This window comes from Ruditapes philippinarum, unplaced genomic scaffold (genome assembly GCF_026571515.1).
Source record: "Ruditapes philippinarum isolate M1 unplaced genomic scaffold, ASM2657151v2 ctg5924_1_1_1_1, whole genome shotgun sequence".
Lineage (NCBI taxonomy): Eukaryota > Metazoa > Mollusca > Bivalvia > Venerida > Veneridae > Ruditapes > Ruditapes philippinarum.
In genome coordinates this window covers 20,468-41,587 of record NW_026858220.1, presented here as the reverse complement: position 1 = coordinate 41,587, position 21,120 = coordinate 20,468, and the positions used below count along the sequence as shown (strand labels likewise).

The following is a 21,120-nucleotide window of genomic DNA, read 5'->3' as shown; positions in this document are numbered from 1 at the left end:
ATTTCTGTTTAAATTTCTATATATTTTGGTTTTGAAGCGTAAATATATCTATATAATATATGTTGAACAAAATTGAGATGCCAATAGAATCACCAAATAGTTTTAAACAAGTCCGGTAACTGGAACAAACCCTTGAGGTTACAATAACAGATATTGTGGATATTGTATGATTGAAACAAGCCTAAGTCATTCATTTGACATGCTCTTTCACGTTTCCAGAGTTCGCTTTGACAACTATTGTGAAATGCTAGCGCTCTAACCTGACCAACGCGGGTCAAGTTAGGAAACTATATTTTATTCTTTATATGGAGAATTTTTTTTGTTCCTTTGACTGTCGAATATATTCATTTTGAGGGCACTTACAGAATAACGAATGAAAAATTCAAAAGTAAGAAATAAAAATTTGCCTGTGTCTCCCTTTAAGAACCCGTAGTTCAACACTTTTACCATTTTTTTTTGTAAATATTATGACAATATTCTGTAACAGTTATACATGTATGCTAAAAGAGCAAAATCACACGTTTAAGTTACTGCAGACTGTAATTTCCACGAAAAAGGTCATGTTAGTTGTGCACGCGGTTTTGTTAAATCGCTCAGAGACTAAATATATTGCAGAGCTCTGTGGCCAAATAAGTTATGACACTTTCTTGCAATGTGAGACCAGTGAAATAGTTTACTATACTGTATACATTTATAGGAGTGTTTTATTCATTGCGCACATGAAAAACTATATAAAGAGTGTACCGTATATATACATGTAGGCCTACATGTATTTGTAACCATGCAGTTTGTTAGTGTGCAGCATTTCTAATTTTCAATGTTAAATATATCTAAACATGTCTCCGTTTATTGATGGGTCTTGAAATCTATATGATTTAGTTAAGGTTGCATACTTATATGGTCTGGTAAGACATGTCCGTCTTCCTAGATTTCTCCATGTTAACTAGTCTACCCGGCAGGTTACTAGCTTATTTGAACAAGCACCTTATTGAATTGCCTGTTTTTTGTAAACTATTATCCTTGTGACAAAAAATAGGTTCTAATACACAAAAGTGCGTTCTTGAGCTCTTGTCCAATATTTAGGCCAGAGATGTAGATACATTGTATTTATTTTTGTCAAAATATTTAGTGTTATTTAACCTAGTTACTTAGTGGAATATTACCGTGTGTTGGAGTGATTTTGTTTGTGTGTACAATTTCTGATGGTGTCACATGATCATTACAAAATGGCAGCTGACACCAAAATGTCAATAACTATTAGTGTTGCGAAATTCTCAGTAAAATAAGATAATACAAGATATTTAAGTCGGTCTTTTCTTGTCATAAACATATTTTGATTGACATGTTTATAAATAGGTAAGTGACAGCTTTCAATAAAATAAAAAGCAACAAATAAATTTTCCGTGACTCCTGGTTTAAACTGTTAAAAGAAAGTTGGGCTACTTTCAGATGGTTAAACAGTTAAAACACTTGCATAATCTTATAATCATTCTTAAGCATTTAAAATTAAGGCTAATTCTAGGCACAAAATCGTAACACATGTTTTGAAAATCAAAACAAAACATAAAAACTGTTTTACAACAAGAAAAGTTAACATTATTATGAAATTAAACAGTTCAACAGCTGTTCAATGCTTCTGTTTATGAGTTAGGCCTAGTTATTCCTAGAAATGGTTTCATTAAAAAATAAGCATGACATTCTACAGTGTTTACGGGGAAGTAGGTTAAAAAATTGTTTGTTTTTCTGTTTAAAAGACTGTCATTTGGTATTTCATGCACCTCTTCTGTTTTTAATAGGAACCCTTGACAATTTATATGAAATTAGGCAATGCCTATGAACGGGAAAGTCGTTAAAAATTCCTTTCATTCTTTCTGTTTTAAAGGTGTCATTCGGAATGCACCGCTTCCGTTTTCACTCGATACATTCGAAGATTATCATTTATCCGAAAAGGTGAGATTAGTTCCATTATCGGAATACCCTGCCTATTATCATTGAGTTACATTGTAAATGGCGGCGCCCGACTAGAACTGACACTGAAAATTTCATTGATAGGTATAGAATTCTATATATTTTTTAATTGTTTTTTATTTGATTTTCTTTTAAATGTACACGTGTAGTCTATAGCCGGGCAAGCCAAAGCCCGGACCCGCTTCGCGGGCCCGGTCTTTGACTTCCCCGTATTATTAATCTGAAAAGTTGTGATTGTTCCGTTTTCGGAAAACTGCGCCCATTATCATTGAGTTTATACATTGAAAATGGAGGTGCCCAACTATAAATGACACTGAAAATTTCATAGAATTCTATATTTTGAGGGTTTATTGTGAAACAGCTGTAGCTCATATTATCTAAAGAAGGAGATATGTCAGTTTGTACTGATCTATCGATATCCTTTAATTGTTTTTATTTGATTTCCTTTTAAATATACATGTGTAGTCTAAAGCTGGGCAAGTCAAAGCCCGGTCCCAGCCTTTGACTTCCCCAAACATACAGAACAAGTAAAATGAGTGAGCCTAAGACCAGGATGATGTCTAAAAAATTCAATTGCTCAGCGCAACTTAGGCAGTCTTATTAGAGTTGGACTTTGTTGTGTAGATAAAAAGTCTTTGTTAAATTTGACCGAAACCACAAACACAAAATTTTATCAATAATTCTTTAAAAAGTGTTTAATTAATTACATAAATTGAACTACACCTGTGCCTGTTTTGCAGCCAAAATGCCTTTGTTTTATTCACTAGATTGAGAAGTACTCCTCTTCTGTCTGCTGCAGCACTAAGTGACAGTCATGACCATGCAGGATGTTTTTTTAAAGCATACAATCTTAGATGTAAAGATGACAAATTGATAGTAAAATGTTATTTTTCAATGTTATGCTTTTATTTAGTAAGATATTCTTGAAATCATTATGTTTGCGCCAAGCATTGGTCTTCCTGGAGGGTTGGTCCTACTACTTTAGTTTTGTGAAATTCTCTGTTCTTGAGCAATTACTTCTTTACAACAACAGTTTATATTTTTTCCAAATTGAAACTTTCTAATAAATCTAATCTTTTAAGAGCAACACCTCTAAGTAGCAACCAAAAGATTGGTCTCCAAAAGAATGTTGCTTTGCAGAGGTTGTACTGTATAATGATAGCTCTTATATTCTGCAATTCATTACTCAGTATCATGAAATTAACAATATTTTGAATTTTCATAATTTCAGATACTGCTACATGTACATGAAATCCTAAGAGTATGGAATCTCCCAGTATAATTGCTAGCCTTCATCACACTATAAGCTCACACACATCAGATGTTAATGGCCTCTGTTTCTCCAAGTCCAAGGTATTAGCAACATGTTCAGGTGACAAAACAGTGCGTCTATGGGACACTGATGACTATAGTGAACTAGCTTGTTCGCCACTTTGCGGACACACGTACTACGTTCACTGTTGTACATTCTCGCCATTTGGCACACTGTTAGCTTCTTGCTCCACGGATGGTAAAGTTATTATTTGGGACGTAAAGACGGGAAAGAAGAAAGGAGTCTTACAGCATGAGAGTAAATCGCCTATACGTGTGTGCCGATTCTCGGCTGACTCACAAATGTTGGTCTCCGGTGGGGATGATAATAATATTTGTTTGTGGGATATAAGCACAGAATCCTTAATCAGGTATCTACATTTTGTATGTCTTTTTTACAATAACTTATCCAGTGGAATAAAACCACAGAGGCGTTTTATATTATTAATAAGTTGGTATTCCAATCCATGATTATATAATCCATTTAGTGCTTGTTCAGACAAAAGCTGTGTACAGAATGGGAATACCAACATTAGTGAAGTCTATAGACAGACTTGTCAATAGTGCAACAAAAGCATCATTAGAGAAAACAGCAAATCTTTGACAGGTTGTAGCAATGCCTGTATGTGTCATAACAAAAAGGAAAAATAATCATTAATAAAGAAAATTTGTTTATGAATTTTCTCCACTCAAAATGTTAATGGAAGCTAACTAACATTTTGGGTTAACCCTCACTATGCAAAATTGAAATGTAAAGCTGCAATTCTTGTTTAGTATCTACCATTCTTTATATGACTGACAAAAGATTAAACTGACATTAAACCAAACAAAAACAAACAGAAATTAACTTGTTTCCAAGTTTTTTATAAGGAAAGAATATGGTTCATTGATTGGTTGATAGATATTTATTGTGTCAGAAGAAAGTTCTAAATTGAATGCAGGCTTTATGTGGTAATGATTTTCAATAATGATTGTTGACTCTTTTATTTTACTACCAGCAGTTCTATATATGACATGTTGTTTTTGTTAAATAAAGAGTTAAAACATTGACTTGTAGCCAAGTTTAATAACTATGACACTTATATTATTATACATGTAGTTTAAATGTATGCATAGGCCTATACGAAATTGAAATGTGAACATAAACCATGATAATGACAAAAATAACATATATATTATTACAATTAAGCATTGAAAATACATGAATGTGACTTTTTCAAACTTAAATTTTTTTTTAAAGATTTTCTTGTTGATAAACCCGGCTAAATTTTAAAGATTTTCTTGTTGACAAACTCGGCTAAATTTGATTGAAAGAATTGCATTGCTTTGAATTTGAAACAGTCCATACAAAGTTTAAAGGATTTCAATAACAAAATACAAATATGTAATCACTGATTGCTCTTGAATATTGTAAATGTTAATATTCATTTTCCTAAATCATTTTTCAATAATTTTCTTTTCTATGTTGTATACATTAAGTATTTTTGTTTATATAAATCTTTTGTTTGTACAGTATGTACATTTTGATAGAGGCTCATAGGAAAGTCTGAGCTTGCCTCTGTAAAAAAATATTCTTTATACAAAAAACATGTAAAGCCACCAACAATAAAGAGGCTGGTCAGACTTCAGGGATGTACAGGCTGGACTAACTCTATACTGGTGACAAAAGCTTATCCTTTTAGTTATGTTTCTGTTGCATAATTTTCTCTTCCATAAGATAAGCACTTATATAATAGCTTTTGTTTCATATTGTTACCAATACAAATCTAATAATCTTAAGGAAATTGTTTCTATGGCAACTTTAAGATATATATCATGTCTGACAGATACACTTAATTTGATGTACACATAGTGATATATTTATACATGTATAGTCATTTAATGGTTTACTTTGTAGCGTGTATTATTGGAAGACTATGACTAATATAGAAATGTATATTGGTTAAAACATCCCCTTCTAATAACTCGATAGATATTTAAAAAAAAAACCTGTTTCTGTGTTCTCATGTCATACAAATCTATGATGCTATAATGAAAGGTAATATTTTAAAGTACATGTATCTGAATTGTACATACTGCATGCAGATATTCATAAATATGTAATGATTTTTATGTACAGTCTTTATAGAAGATATTTGTTTGTTTTGCATATAATTTTCAAATTTTCATCTTGATATTCCTAAACATGATAATGTTCTGCTCAGAGAATGAAAGCTGGACTGGTCCATTTAAAGAATATTACAGGGTAAGGGTTAATATAGTTAATATAGAAAACTTATGCACCAGTCATTTTAAACCCAGCCCTGCATACATGATTAAACCTCGGACCACCACCCATGATTTTACCTTTGCCCACCACCAATGATTTAACCTTAGCCTAACTGACTAATAAATTGACTTTAGCCCACCACCCATGATTTTACCATAGCCATTATTTAACCCTAGCCCACCACGAAATATTTGACCTTAGCCCACCACCCATGATTTAACCTTAGCCCACCACGAAATATTTGACCTTAGCCCACCACCCATGATTTAACCTTAGCCCCTACCCATGACTTTACCTTAGTCCACTATCCATGATTTAACTTCAGCCCACTACCCATAATTTTACCTTAGCTCCTACCCATGATTTTACCTTTGCCCACTAGGCTCTCCATGATTTTACCTTGGCCCCCTACCCAAAATTTTACGTTAGGCTAGCCCACTATCCATGATTAAACCTTAGCATATCACCAATGATTTTACCTTAGCCCACTATCCATGATTTTACCTTAGCCCACTACTCATGATTTTACCTTAGCGCACTATCCATGATTTTACCTTAGCCCACTACACATGATTTTACCTTAACCAACCCCTTTCAGCTGGTTCCACTCTTTAACGTCAATGCATTTGTGTTATTTTTTCACCTATATAGCCTGAGGAACATAGTCTATCCTGCATTAAAGGAGTTTGTGAAGATCTTCACCATCTGATTAATAATCCCTAGTAGGACTGATCTTTTTCAAGGACATTGCTTTTCCAAAATTCCCTGCTTTTCTCCTGGTATGGGAGTGGGCAAGGTTACAAATGACTGGCACCTTAATATGAATAATTAACAACATAGTTTCATATTTTATTTTTCTTACCAAATCATTAGTACATTCCGTGGACATGAAGGAACTGTGTTTGGTTGCGATTTTTCACCGGACTGCCAGTATTTGGTATCGGGTTCAAGTGACGGTGACCTTCAGGTGTGGGATGCCAAATATGGTCATGGAAAAGCCTTGTTAATGGAACTAGAAGGTCACGACCTTGGTGTTACATATTGTGATTTCTCACCTACATACGGCATATCAGGTACAAAAAATTTACATAGTACATTCTATTGTTCTAGTTTATGTTCTATATACATGTATATGTAGTGCATATTATGCAATATAACTCAGTAATTGTTTTATCTTTTAACCTAAATTTGTACAATGTTAAATTTGGAACTCTCACTTTGTAATTTCAGGGATTTCAGCATTAAAAAATTAAAGAAGTTTACTAGTAAAAAGAGTCTTGTCAGACTCTGGAAGGAATGACAAGTCATTATTACTTCTAGCATACTGTAAAGTCAGAAATTTTAGTAAGGGATTAAGTATGTTCATTCCCAAGATTGAACATTCCCAAAATTGAAGATTTTGGAGAACGTAGAAGGAAGTATCGAAGTTATAATAAATTTAACAGAACTGAAAATAGAAATTTGTGAATATCTAATTTCACCAATTCGGCCGAAATGTTCATTTTACTTTGGCCTAGCGAAAATATCTTATTTTACAGCATTATCATACGTGACAAATATTCATATTGTAATTTCCTCGAATTCTTTGAATTGATTGTCGTTATTTGTGGATATTTTATCAAACTAGAATCAAATAACTGTATATCAATCAAAAGTTCAGCATCCTTCAAACTCTAGGGAAATGGTAGAATTTTATGTGCCTTTTATTGAGCTTTTATTGTTTACTTTAATTTATAATTGATAAGTGTGATAGATTTATCATGTTTTATATCTATATAACTAATGTTAGTGTAAGGATCAAACAAGAATACAAATTTTTAATCTGATTCTGTGTATAATTATTTATTATTATCTTGTGCAAATCTTTTGTTTTAAGTGGCCCAGTTGATCTATGTAAGAAATTTGATTTTCATTATTTATGCGCTTGGACCTCAGTGGTGTTATTTTAATTGAGCTTTTAAAAATTAAATGAGTTCTTTTATTTTCTTTGCTTTTGAAGTCACTTTTTTTGTACCAGTATCCCTGTTATCTGTTATTAGATCAGACAGGCCCACCAACAGGTACATCAAGATTTCTGTTGGCAACTTCTGGTCAGGATGATGTCATAAAACTGTGGGAGTTTACGTCTATAGCAGGCACTACAAGTAAGTTTTTTTGTGTATGTTTTGTTTTTGTTTGTTAAAGCATGAGTCAAAGACTTTTTGTCATGTATTTGTTGTCAGTTTATTGCCAGGGAATCTGTACCTGAACTTATCTGACTTTACATGTAACTGCCAACGTCTCCGTCTGATATAGCCTGAGCCATTTTAAGTCTTTGTGTCATGTATTTGTCAGTTTATTTGCCAGGGAATCTGTACCTTAACTAACTTGTTTTCACATGTAAATGGCAACTTCCCCACTACAGCCAAGGACAACCGACAAGTGGCAAGTGGAACCTGGTTATTATTTTTGTAGCTGTTATTGTTGTATCATTTCCTTCCAATTTTTCAAAAAACTCCCGGTTGTAAAATGTGCGAACTAAGGTTGTGTACTGTAAATGAATCATTTCACAAATAAATTACAAATTTTGCGCAAAAAAACACTAAAATTTCAAACTTTAAGTGTCTTAGTCATATGACCTTAACCCTTACCTGACTAAATATGGTAACATCTAAACATCTTTCATTCTGAACTAAACCATTCGTCTTTTTAGGGAAAATTTTGAAATAAGTACTGATTGAACAACAAATGGTGTAAACCATGATCAGGCACTGCATAGATGTGCAGGCAGTTCTCTGTCTGCATAGGTCATATGGGTAAAAGCAGAAATAATGCAATTGTACTGTAAGAAAAATGATTTTAATATATTTTGTCAAGTTATATCATTTTACTTGGAACATACTATATTGGTATTACAGGTGTGCTGCTGAAAGAGAAACGTGTATTGAGAGGTCATACAGGCACTGTGATGCAGTGTAAGTTCTCATTGAATGGCAAACTTCTAGCTTCAGGGTAGGTATACATGTAGATATAATACACGTACAATTGTTGTTATGGACCGTAATCAATATTGTAATACTTGTAGATAACCATAAAATGTGAATATGTGATCTAAGTGAACAAGGCATTGTGTACCGTTCATTTCCTTTATTAACACTAAATAGGTATACACATAGGAAGTGATGTTATGTTAATAACATAAACAAAATTATATTTTGCACATAAGCGGCATTGCGTGACAACGCGCCAAATCTATAACATATATCTTTGTCATTGTCATTTTCTCAGGAGATTTGCATGAACATTTGTAGAATTATTTGCAGAATTGAAAGGAATGTTAATATACAATTCAATGTTAAATCTTTTGATCTGTTTATTAAATGATTTGAAAATAAGCCATATTTAGTTGGAATCATTGAACCTTTTTCCCTAAAGAGATACTAAATTGTAAATGTCTTTGTTACGGTAGTTGCTGTGTTAAGTGACTATAGCAATTTGATTGGCATTAAAGTTGTTATTTACTAACTCTACATTGATATTTTGAAATGTATTCTGTTTGTGTATGGACCGGTGGCCATAAATAACACAATAAAGAATTGAACTGAATTGAATTTGCTAAGTCAGTTATTAAGAATATTCTGACGAATTGCACATCTTCATTATGAAATTTTTGTAATCTTTTTATTTTCCAGGTCAATAGATAAAACAGTGAGATTGTGGGATCCAGTAAGTATAAATGCTAGAAAGATATAATCAGTTGTTAAAGATAAAATTGCATGTAAAAATCTTTCCATGCCTCCAAATGAGTAAAATAGATATTCAAAAAATTGAACACTGAAGTTAAGTATATTTATAGTAAATGAAATATACAATGAGCATCAATGTTCACAGTTCTAATCAACATTGAATAATGTAATATAACAGACTTTACTTTTTTTATCTCTAAAAATATATCCATTTAATAACAGAACAGTAGTAAAAGAAATTTCTGCATGATTTAATAAGTTACACGCAATCACAGGAGCTCGGTATACAGTAGTGAGTACAGTATATATTTTTTTCAAGAATTACTTTTTACACTATCCAAACACTGTGCCAAGCCCCTGTGTAGGCAATTACTGTAACAGTTTACAACTAGGATAACTTGTATTGTTTACTTATCAACTACAGATATACAAATCATATTTTAACAGAGCTTAATTGTCACTCACTACACCCAGAACCCAGGGTCCAAGGTTATAAAGAAATTATCTCTGAGATCAAACTCAGATCTAAGGTATTTGATTGGTCAAAAACTGCCACAGAAAGTGCACTGACCAATGAAAATCCTGAGATTTGAGACAAAACTTGGAAAAAAGTTTATAAGCTCTAGACCTTGAGCATATTTCAGAGTTTTGTGATTAAGTGCTTCTTTGGCAGAGTTTTCTATATTGTTATATTATATGCACTGCGGAAAATCTGGTTTTGTGATTATTCATTGAACGATCTCTTAACAAATTATGTAAAAATGTTGATTTTTATATTAATATATTTGGTTTTTACATGCAGCATATAAACAGTTTTAGTCATTGTCAGATATAAGGTTTTTGTATTAACTAATGTATTTATTCTTTCAGTTGACTGGAACTTCTTTACATGTCATTGAAGGCCACAAAAGGTAAAATGTACATGCTGAATAGTTCAGATAGAATAAAAGTTTTAAGTATATCAAACATTAGTGGAATCAATGATTTATGAAATACCTGTTCAATATTTTATGAAATAAAGCCTTTATTATGAATGTCATGTATATATCTACACATATGTGTTCTATTTTGTGATGTATATGTTAGCACATTTTTGATGTGTAATGCAATGTTTATTTTCACATGTATGTAAATAGTTTCTCCTGTGATATGTTACATGTATGTCATATACATGTAAATTTCCTTATGTGATTTGTAATATCATGTTCATTATGCCCCCGCCATGTAATGGCCGGGGCATATAGTGTTACCCTGTTCCGTCCTTCCGTCCTTCCGTCATTCCGTCCTTCCGTCATTCCGTCCTTCCGTCATTCCGTCATTCTGTCATTCCGTCATCATCAGTTTCCGTTCATTATCTTAGTAACGGTTGCACACATTCAACTCAAATTTGACATATGGATATGTCATGAAAAAATACAGGTCAAGTTCGAATTTGGTCATGGTTCGATGATTTTTGGCAGAGTTGTGCCCCTTTTACTTTAAAATAAAATGAAATTTTCAGTTTCCGTTCATTATCTCCCCAACGGTACAACACATTCAACTCAAACTTGACATATGGATATGTCATGAAAAAATACAGGTCAAGTTCGAATTTGGTCATGGTTCGATGATTTTTGGCAGAGTTATGCCCCTTTCACTTTGAAATAATATGAAATTTTCAGTTTCCGTTCATTATCTCCCCAACGATACAACACATTCAACTCAAATTTGACATATGGATATATTATGAGAAAATACAGGTCAAGTTTGAATTTGGTCATGGTTTGGTGATTTTTGGCAGAGTTATGCCCCTTTCACTTTGAAAATAATATGAAATTTTCAGTTTCTGTTTATCATCTCCCCAACAGTACAACACATTCAACTCAAATTTGACATATGGATATGTTTTTGGAATGCCCAGGCCATATTTGAATTTGGTCATGGTTCAATGATTTTTGGCAGAGTAATGCCCCTTTCACTTTGAAAATAATATGAAATTTACAGTTTCTGTTCATTATCTACCCAACAGTGTTACATATTAAACTCAAATTTGACATATGAATATGTCAAAGGAAGGCGCAGGTCAAGTTTAAATTTGGTCATGGTTCGATGATTTTTGGCAGAGTTATGTCCCTTTCACTTTGAAAATAATATAGATACATCTTAGGAATAAGCAGTTTAAGTTTGAATTTGGTCATGGTTCAATGATTTTGGACAAACTTATCTTTCTTGAATGTTGGAAAAATTTTGAACTTTCAGTTTCAGCACTCATACTTTTGTGGAAATGTATGTAGCCATTATTTTGGCTACAAATATGAAATATGCTTTTTTCAAAAGGTTAAGACTAAATAATTTCAGTGCCTTGAATATTGTATGAAAATGGTTTGTGTTAACATTGAAAAGTTTTAAGGGCTTTGAACTTAAAATTAAAAAAATAATTTGTGCAAACAAATTTTGAACTAAATATTATAACATCTGAAATTTTGGCTGCATGCGGGGGCATCCGTGGCATGATGACACATTTCTAGTTTCTCTTAATATGTTATATGATATGTGATGTATATTTTTTCTCATGTGATATGTTGTGTAGAATACATGTTGAGAAATATGCGAAATATATTATGTATATATTTACACATGAGAATTGTGTTGTGTAATGTATAGGCTGTGTATTGTATATGATACATACAAATGTGTGATATGTATTATGTATATATTTACACATGATTATGTTGTGTGATGCATACATTTACAAATATGTGACATGTATTTTACATCTACAGTACATGTATATATTTTATTAAACATATGATAATTATGTTGTGTGCTGTATATGTTTACAGATATGTGACATGTTGTGCCTTTTCAAGTGATGGACAGTATTTGGCATCAGGGTCTAATGATAAAACTGTTATGATCTGGAAACTACAGTCTGAACAACAGCTTTTTAGTAAGTGTTAAATTGTATTCATTCCTCAGATAAATTTTATCATGACTTTCCCAAAAACCAATAAAGTTAAAGGGACTCCACTGAGGTTTAAAAGCCTAAAAACATAACATTAGAATTTCTTACATAAATGAACTGGGGCGCTTTAAACAGAAATATATGCAAATATAGTTAAGAAATATACTTTAAAATAAATCGAAAATTGTAGTTTTATGCTTTTCTTAGTCTAATTTGAGTATTTTGGGTCATTTTTTTACAATTTGAATAATTATTATGGAAAAACGAAGTGCGCGAATGATCTGAAAGTTTGTACAAAAATTGTGGTCTACACCTACATCAAATGGTACATTTATCTGAAAAAATATTTTCAGTCCCATCATGTCAAAAAACCTCAGTGGAGTCCCTTTAAAGGCCACTTTCATCTGCAATATTTGAAATATATAGAAAATTATGGTTATTTAATGTGTGTATTGAAATACATTGAAGATGAAAGTGGCCTTTAACTTTATTGTTTTTGAGAAAATCATGATGAAAATTTTGAAGATGGTCAGCCAACAAAAGTTTTCATTTAAAACACTGATTTGACCAAAAGTCATGGATGATATTTGAATATATAGACTGAAAATAAAACCAATTCGAACAGCATTTTAACAGATGATATGGATCGCCAATGTGTTAATAAATTAAATAATTAAATAATAATTTATAATTAAATAATGAATTAAATTAAATAATTGTAATAGTTACTAGTTTGTCCTTCACTGCTGTGAAGTTAAGGCTGGCCTACATGTAGCTTTATACTGGTGGCATAGGCTAATTACCTTCATTTCCAACAGGTTTAAGTGTAATATAACAGAGTACAAATAGAACAAATATCAGATAAAATCAAATATCACATCAAATATCAGAACCAATATCAGAACCAATATCAGAACAAATATCAGAACAAATATCAGATCAAATATCAGAACAAATATCAGATTAAATATCAGAAGAAATATCAGATCCAATGTCTAATCAAATAGCAGAACAAATATTTGATCAAATATCAGACAAATGTAAATATCTAACCAAATATCAGATTAAAAAGTCAGACCAAATATCAGAACAAATATCAGACAAAATCAAATATCAGATCAAATATCAGATTAAATATCAGATTAAATATCAGATCAAATGTCAGAATACTTTTGTACATATATGTCTGAAGTATTCAGTGTATATTCAATTAAAAAATATATTTGAATGTCAATTAACAGAAGTAGAAATAACATAATCACTATCTTTAACTAGCTGCCTTAGAGGATGGCTTGCATATTGAGGATGCACCACAGACAGATAGCGTAGATGTATACGAGACCTGTAGTGGTGCGGAGAACTGGACGGTAGATGATGTATGTACATGGATAGAGGAGATAGGACTAGACCAGTACAAAGATAACTTTAGAAAACACGATATTGATGGACAGGAGTTACTCACCCTGAATCAGGAAAGTTTGATGATAGGGCTAGGTGTTGGTATGTACAAAATGTATATTTATTACTTTGCAGTTATTTAAACATTAAATAAACATCACCTATGAATATTTTGTTATTCAAGACTTGTTTGAATTTTGTTTGCACATGTGAATGTAGTTTGAGAGAAAACTAAGTTGGTCATAATAATTGTTTCCTTGCATTTAATTTTCTATATAATACCTCAAAGAGGGTTTGCTTGACTAATGAAAACCCACCCTTTTGTACACAATAGCATGATTTTGCATATGTTCAAGCTAAATGTATTCAACATTACAACTGTTACAATAAAATTAAAAGTCATTCCCACCAGAAACTTCTTTTATGTACATGTATAATAGTTCAGTTGATGCCTGCTTTAATTAAAGGCACTGCACTGAGGTCCAAAGTCTAAAAACATAAAATTTGAATTTCTTACATAGATAGCTTGGGCAGTTATAACAGAACGATAAACAAATGATAATTCAAGCATATACTCAGAAATAACCTACATTAAATGGAACATTAATCTTGAACAATGATTCCCAGTCTCTTTATTTCAAAAACCTCAATGGAGTCCTTTTAATACAAAAGATAGCGCTCACCAGTGAAGCCGGGATGACAACATGTGACCTTTTCATTGTTAGTGTGATTGAAAACAAAGAATTTTTTTTAGGTCAATATGCCTTCTTTAGGGTTTAACGAAACTGAAACCACAGCATACATTACAGTAATATGAATACAAAGTTATCGTATTTGTTATTGTTAGATTCCCTTGGTCACAGAAACAAGATACTACGTTGTCGTAGTCGACTCCTGGAACATCCATTTGTGCAACAGAAGGAACTTGGTAAGTGTAGCACTGTTGTACTCATATCTTAAACATGTAAAAGATTAGGAATTTTCGATAATGAATTAATTAGTATTTTCATTTAAAATGTATATATCTCACAAGGAGAGTTTTTTACATAAAGTTACTGAAAAACTCGAAGCATTTTTTTATGTAACTTGAAACCTATATTGTATTTACCTTTTGGAAATCTTTATTGTATTTACCTTTTGGTGTAAGTTACTTAAAAGTGAGTTTTGGCCAGTAATGTGTCAGTGTGGCAGTTTAACCCAAAAAAAATCAAAACAAAACAATCAAACAAACTTAATAGTGGTTCACCATTTTAAGGGTGTTTGTTAAAGAAACAATTGTTCAAGTCAATGGTGCTTCATGTAACTTATCATTTACAGATGCTGGGGTTCCTGATGAATTTTTGTGTCCAATCACCAGGGAGATTATGAAAGATCCTGTAATATGCTCAGGTAAATTTATCAGTTATTACAGCTTTTCCTCAGTCATACCTCATTTAAATACACATTTTATGTAATGAATGTATAAGAAAATGTAAGTCTTATTCAAAAGCTGTATAAATGTAATAAAACAGTGTTATATTTATGGATTAAACAAATATTTTAATTATAAACAGGTGTTAGCATTCCTTTCAGGAGTACTTTCATATAAGATTGATCATGATAAATGTTCAATGACTGATAAAGTTATTTAGACAGATACAGAGTTTGATTTATTATGTCAATGTTTGTTGAAATTAATATAACCATTAATATATAAAGATGTTGTTTATATGTTCTTACGGAAGGTTGTTTGCCATTTAAATAATGCAGGGAGGGGCACTTGGTATCTTCCTTAGCCAGTAAAGCTAGAAATTCTTTGCAGCTTGTTTTAGTTTACTGTGTCATTTCATATACATATATTATTCCTTATAAAATGACACAGTAAACTAAAGCAAAGAATTTCTATCTTTAGTGGTTAACACTGAGTCTAAATCGTGGAAGGCAACCATTATCGACTGGCAAATGCGCTCTGATCTTGGTATGTGCTGTTTGCTATTTGATCGGTACTTAGTTCCAGATTTTGGTAAAATTATGAATGGTATTGTCAAAATGACCTTTACTTTGTTGATGTGACTTAAAACCCGACTGAATAAATAAGTATTAGTAATGTTATTTCCTATTTTAGATGGTTATACATACGAACGTGCAGCTATAACAAGTTGGATACAGAAAGGTAAAGATAGAAGTCCAATGACAAATGCTGTACTATCTACCCAGGATCTTACACCGAACCGGAGTCTTAAAATGATTATACAGCGGCACTTAAACCAATGATGATATGCTTCAGCTAGCTTGTTGCCTTTGTCAAACTGTTCCCAAAAACAGCGAGAGTGTACAGGAATTTTCTCAATATCACTGCATCAAAAAACATTGTATGAACAAATTTCATGATAAAAAACACTCAGAACACTTTAATACCTCTGGTTCACTTCAATAGAAGTGGGGGTTTGTTTAAGATTAAGTTGATCTGGAACTTTTATTCGACTTGTGGATTCTGCTAGGCTGGAATCACACAAGGTGTGGAAGCTACGCACATGGTCCAGTATGGTAAAATCATGAGATTTAGAAACATATCCTTGATCGAAGTAATTGCACAATGAACCTTTTGCTAAATGCAATCTTTATTATTTAACCATTTTACATTAACAATGCCATGTAGATTTACTTTCATATACAAAAACCGATTTATTTCTGTGACATTGTATTTGTCAATGTAATCAATTCATACATGTAATCCAAACTCATGTGGACCAACAAGGCTCCACTGTAGTTTGAAGAAAAAATTATTATTTTTTGGATGAAGAAGGGGTCCGGGATAAGAAGGGTTATGTAGCAAGACAGAAAGGAAGGAAAAAATTACCAGTCTAAGTCTGAAAGTTAAAATAGTATGATATTTATACCCCCGCACAACAAAGTTGTAAGGGGGGTATACTGGAATCAGCTTGTCCGTCTGGCTGTCCGGCCCTCCGGCTGTCCGGCCATCCGTCGGTTTTTTCTTGTCCGACCAATAACTTAAGATTCCTTTGACCCACAGTCTTCATATTTGGCATGGAGGTTAGTCATGATTAGTAGATGACCCCTATTGATTTTGACGTCACCAGGTCAAAGGTCAAGGTCACAGGGGCCTTGACATCAAACAGCTTGTCCGCCCAATAACTTAAGATTCCTTTGACCCACAGTCTTCATATTTGGCATGGAGGTTAGTCATGATTAGTAGATGACCCCTATTGATTTTGAGGTCACCAGGTCAAAGGTCAAGGTCACAGGGGCCTTGACATCAAAAAGCTTGTCCACCCAATAACATAAGATTCCTTTGACCCACAGTCTTCATATTTGGCATGGAGGTTAGTCATGATTAGTAGATGACGCCTATTGATTTTGAGGTCACCAGGTCAAGGTCACAGGGGCCTTGACTTCCAAAAGCTTGTCCGCCCAATAACTTAAGATTCCTTTGACCCACAGTCTTCATATTTGACATGAAGGTTAGTCATGATTAGTAGATGACGCCTATTGATTTTGAGGTCACCAGGTCAAAGGTCAAGGTCACAGGGACCTTGTCAAAAAGCTTTTCCCCTCAATTGCTTCAGAATGCCTGTCCAGAGTGTATTGATTTTGACATTTTTACATTTGAAGCATGTAGAAGTAGAATACATAACTTAGCAATGCACTGGCTTAGTAACCTCAGATTTGGCAGGGAGGTTGTCCTGGAGTTCTAAATGGCCACTGTCGATTCTGACAAAGTGGTATGCAGGGGTATTCACGCCATGACAGTATCAGTTCTAGTTTTGATTTATAATTTTCAATTATGTGGACAGAGTGAAATGTACAAACTAAAAAAAACGATAGAAAAAATTTATGATACAAAGTTCCATAGAAAATATTTTATTTCCAGATTTTTGATGTACACTGACTTTACGCTTATTTCTTCAGAAAAGATAAATAAGCATTTGTGATGTATTGAGTATTATTTTTTTATGTAGGCCTATAACAAATGTATCCAAGCCAAAATTTGCTGCAAACAATCTTCATTCTACTAAATGATCATAAAGAGGATTTGTAAAGTTTATGTTAATGAGATATTTGGACATACAGAGTTGTATTTACAAGATGAATGATTTAAGAAAAGAACAAAAAGATAAAATTTTGAATATCATACAGTATATTAGTGGAAATAGTATTAAAAACAAGTCTCAGCTTTTTTTTGTTAAGGACATTAAGTGTATAAGGAATACATCTTGTTTTATATTTTTGCTGATGCTGGTTTAAATTTCTATTCATCCAAAGACGCCATAAAGTTGTTTAATGCCATAAGTTGGCTTATGTCAATATTGTTTGATGAAAATAATGCTTGTAAAGTGCTTTAATATATTCTTAAACAGTGCTCAAAATTTGAGTAAAGTCCCTTCACATTATAAAATAGTTGCAATGCATTTCATATTGCTTGTTTACATCAGTCATCAAAATCAATATAATTTGCCTAAAGATACTCATTATATTGCATATTCCACCTTGTAATATCTTTTTTACCATTCAAAAACTTACATGCAAGCAATTTTCTTGCTTTTTCTTACAAGAAATCTGATTTTCGTGTAATCATAATTAGACCATGTTTTTCACCTTGTTTTATATTTTTTGCTAAAATAATTTCCATTATACAAGCCTGATGTCTAAGTACAATATCATTACCTATGTATGATTTACAGTATACATGATCACAGATGCTGCAGTGGCATATACCAATACACATGTTTGCATGTCTGTTATATAGATTATATTGTGAAACTTTAAAAAATCTTCTTCTTAAAAACCACAAGTCTGATTTTAATCAAATAGATAGGATTGTTCTTTGTATACTACATGTCAGAGCATTTTTTTCACAAATACAATCTTGTTTAATTTTTTAACCCTGGAACCTACTGAATTTGTGTAATTGGTTTGCCCTTCTTTGAATTTAGTACAGTCCATTCAAAGTTTAAGGGATTTCAATATAAAAAAATGTGAGAATTGGCCGGGTTCTACACTCGTGGCAAAAGCTAATCACTCGCTGTTATTGCAGGTATTGGGTTAAATGTAAAATTTACGCCTATGGTCTCTATATACATGTACAACCAGTACCTGTAAACCCCTGTTAATGATTGTTTATGTTTTTTCTTTGAAACTGTATAGAATTACTGATCTGATATAATTATATGAAGTTTTAGAAATCCAAAATTTTAAATTTTGATTTTTGTTAATTTATTTTGTTTGCTAATGTATTGCATTTTATTGTCATTATATATTTGTTTTGTTACACTCTAGAAACAGTTTTGAAGTTTTTACATAATTTATAATTGATTCTCGTGAAATATGTGTGTGAGATTTTTATTTAGTTGGCTTTGAATGTAACTATTAGGTTCATTTTTTATTGTGAGATTCTTGCAGATACACCATTTCAAATTCTAGCATACTTAACCCTTACGTTGCCAAATTTTATTAAATGGACTTGTCCAGCTTCCTCTTTAGAAACTGTCCATAATGGAATGATGAACAAATATCTATAGCCTTACATACGTGCTTCTGTTTAGCTGTTGCTAACATGAAGAATGCTAGTTACAGGAACTTTGGTCTATTTTTATGTTCTGGTAAAGTGCATCTGGCTCAAAAATTCAATACAACCATTTTCACAACTATCTAATTTTCATTTCTATGCTAAATGATTAATGAGTAAATGTGCAATTTGTATGTTTATATATATATATTTATAACCTTTGCTGAACTTTTGTTATGTACAGATATTCTTATTTGTTCAGTTTTTCAAAGAAATGTTTTTGTTCCTATATTTAGATATTGTAATTGTGATGTAGTATGCTTTTATGTTGTCATAGATTTTATAGAATCATTCATTTTCTTTAATCTTAACTGTGGTAAATGTATATAGTGCATGACGGACATGTTAAGCTTGAGTTTTGACTTGTCCCATGGACATGATAGTGCTGGCTGGCCTGGCACTTTATATATGGTATAGGCAAATCATTAATGCCAACTTTCATTCAAAGATTTAAGAGATATAACTGTCTTCAAAGAAGATCCAGAACTTTTTGTCAGATATTTATAATGTTGTCCAATCTTATAGATAGGGCTACTTAAATTTTGAATACTTAAAGAGATTTTCCTATAGTTTTATGTTAACTAGTGTGGTGTACTGTCTAAAGACAATGGGTATAGCCACTGGAATAATGCATAATTTTAACATGTGTTTTAGTACTGTGTAATAGATAGACTGAAATATACTTATATATTGATATGGTATATATTTATTTATTACTCAAATCATGAACAAAAATAACATTTTGATACATATGCTTTGACCCTTCTCCCTTTCTAATTTAGATAAATAGACTTTCCCTGCAAAGATTCTAATTTGGGCAAGTCCATTGCAATTGAATGGATATCAATATGAAAATATTAAAGTTAAGCAACTAACATAGATTCTGGTCAGACTGCATGGATGTATAGCCTGGCTTGATTCAGTACTGGTGGCAAAGGCTAATCACCCTCCCATTAAAAGGCTAATAATAAGCATTGATCTATTATCACATGAGATAGGTTTTCATTTGATGTATCAGGTGTTTAAATTTCAGTCATTTGTCAAAAGTTGGTGAAAACAGTTTGTTTATAATTTTGTAATTCATTGAAGCACAAATCTTTGCATTGCACCTGTTTTCATTCACCATGATACAAATGAGTTCTTCATTTCATATACATTTCTTTGAGCTCAAAAAAAATTTACCTACAAAAATAAGAGTATAAGGCACCATGTAATGACAGAGACAGCCTGGATTGTAAAAGACAGCCTGGATTGTTAAAGGCAGCCTGGATTGTCCTAGTCTTTCTGGATTGGATTTAAACGGTCAGTCTGGATTGTATAAGGCAGCCTGGATTTAACAAGCCTGTCAGGATTGTACTAGGTAGTCTTGGTTGACCATGGATTTATACTGGCTTGCTCTTACTTACTTATTTTATTAAGGATGCAATGAATTTTATGCATATTACTTTTTATTCACATATAAAAGGTCTTCAGGATGTAATAATGCATTTATAAAAACATTTACACAGAAAATAACATTGAGTGACCATTTCGCAATAGAACAGCTGATTGTTAAAGCAGCGCTAATGTTAGCTTCTACATTATGGGCGCGTCATTTAAAACATTACTCATTTTAACAGATTTACCGTTCTTAGTTTATATATTGATAAATAGAATTTATATTGTGTCTTATATTCAATACATAATTTATTGAACTCGAAAATGAATGAAACAATATTTTGCTCGCCAGAGGCTCGCATAATATGATTTTATTAACTCGTTCAATAAATTTAGTATTAAACTACACTCATTCAATATCCTCTATATAAGTTTTCATATGACATGTATTTATATGTTGTAAAGGGTTTAATAATCAAACACTGAAAGGTTGAAAATTATTATTATTATTTTATGAACTTTTTCTAAACTGGTATTTGTGATATACACTACTGAAAGATTA

At 32.0% G+C, this 21,120-nt stretch overlaps 1 protein-coding gene across 1 annotated transcript; it reads left to right on the top strand.

Moving 5' to 3' along the window:
* Window positions 1-1,194: 1,194 nt before the first annotated feature.
* On the top strand, window positions 1,195-20,157 carry LOC132752511 (WD repeat, SAM and U-box domain-containing protein 1-like). Its single transcript, XM_060742841.1, has 12 exons — window positions 1,195-1,356; window positions 3,200-3,650; window positions 6,422-6,621; window positions 7,588-7,692; window positions 8,446-8,539; window positions 9,220-9,253; window positions 10,144-10,184; window positions 12,096-12,202; window positions 13,493-13,717; window positions 14,463-14,543; window positions 14,933-15,004; window positions 15,720-20,157. The coding sequence occupies exons 2-12, from the start codon at window positions 3,232-3,234 to the stop codon at window positions 15,866-15,868; spliced, it is 1,527 nt and encodes a 508-aa protein (XP_060598824.1). The 5' UTR covers window positions 1,195-1,356; window positions 3,200-3,231; the 3' UTR covers window positions 15,869-20,157.
* The last annotated feature ends 963 nt before the right edge of the window (window positions 20,158-21,120 follow it).

Bases quoted from the DNA above. Each gene is read 5' to 3' on its own strand.
- LOC132752511 (XM_060742841.1), top strand. From the start codon at position 3,232: ATGGAATCTCCCAGTATAATTGCTAGCCTTCATCACACTATAAGCTCA. The intron at 12,203-13,492 runs GTAAGTGTTAAA...ATCTTTAACTAG, and splicing joins GTCTGAACAACAGCTTTTTA to CTGCCTTAGAGGATGGCTTG. The intron at 14,544-14,932 runs GTAAGTGTAGCA...TATCATTTACAG, and splicing joins TGTGCAACAGAAGGAACTTG to ATGCTGGGGTTCCTGATGAA.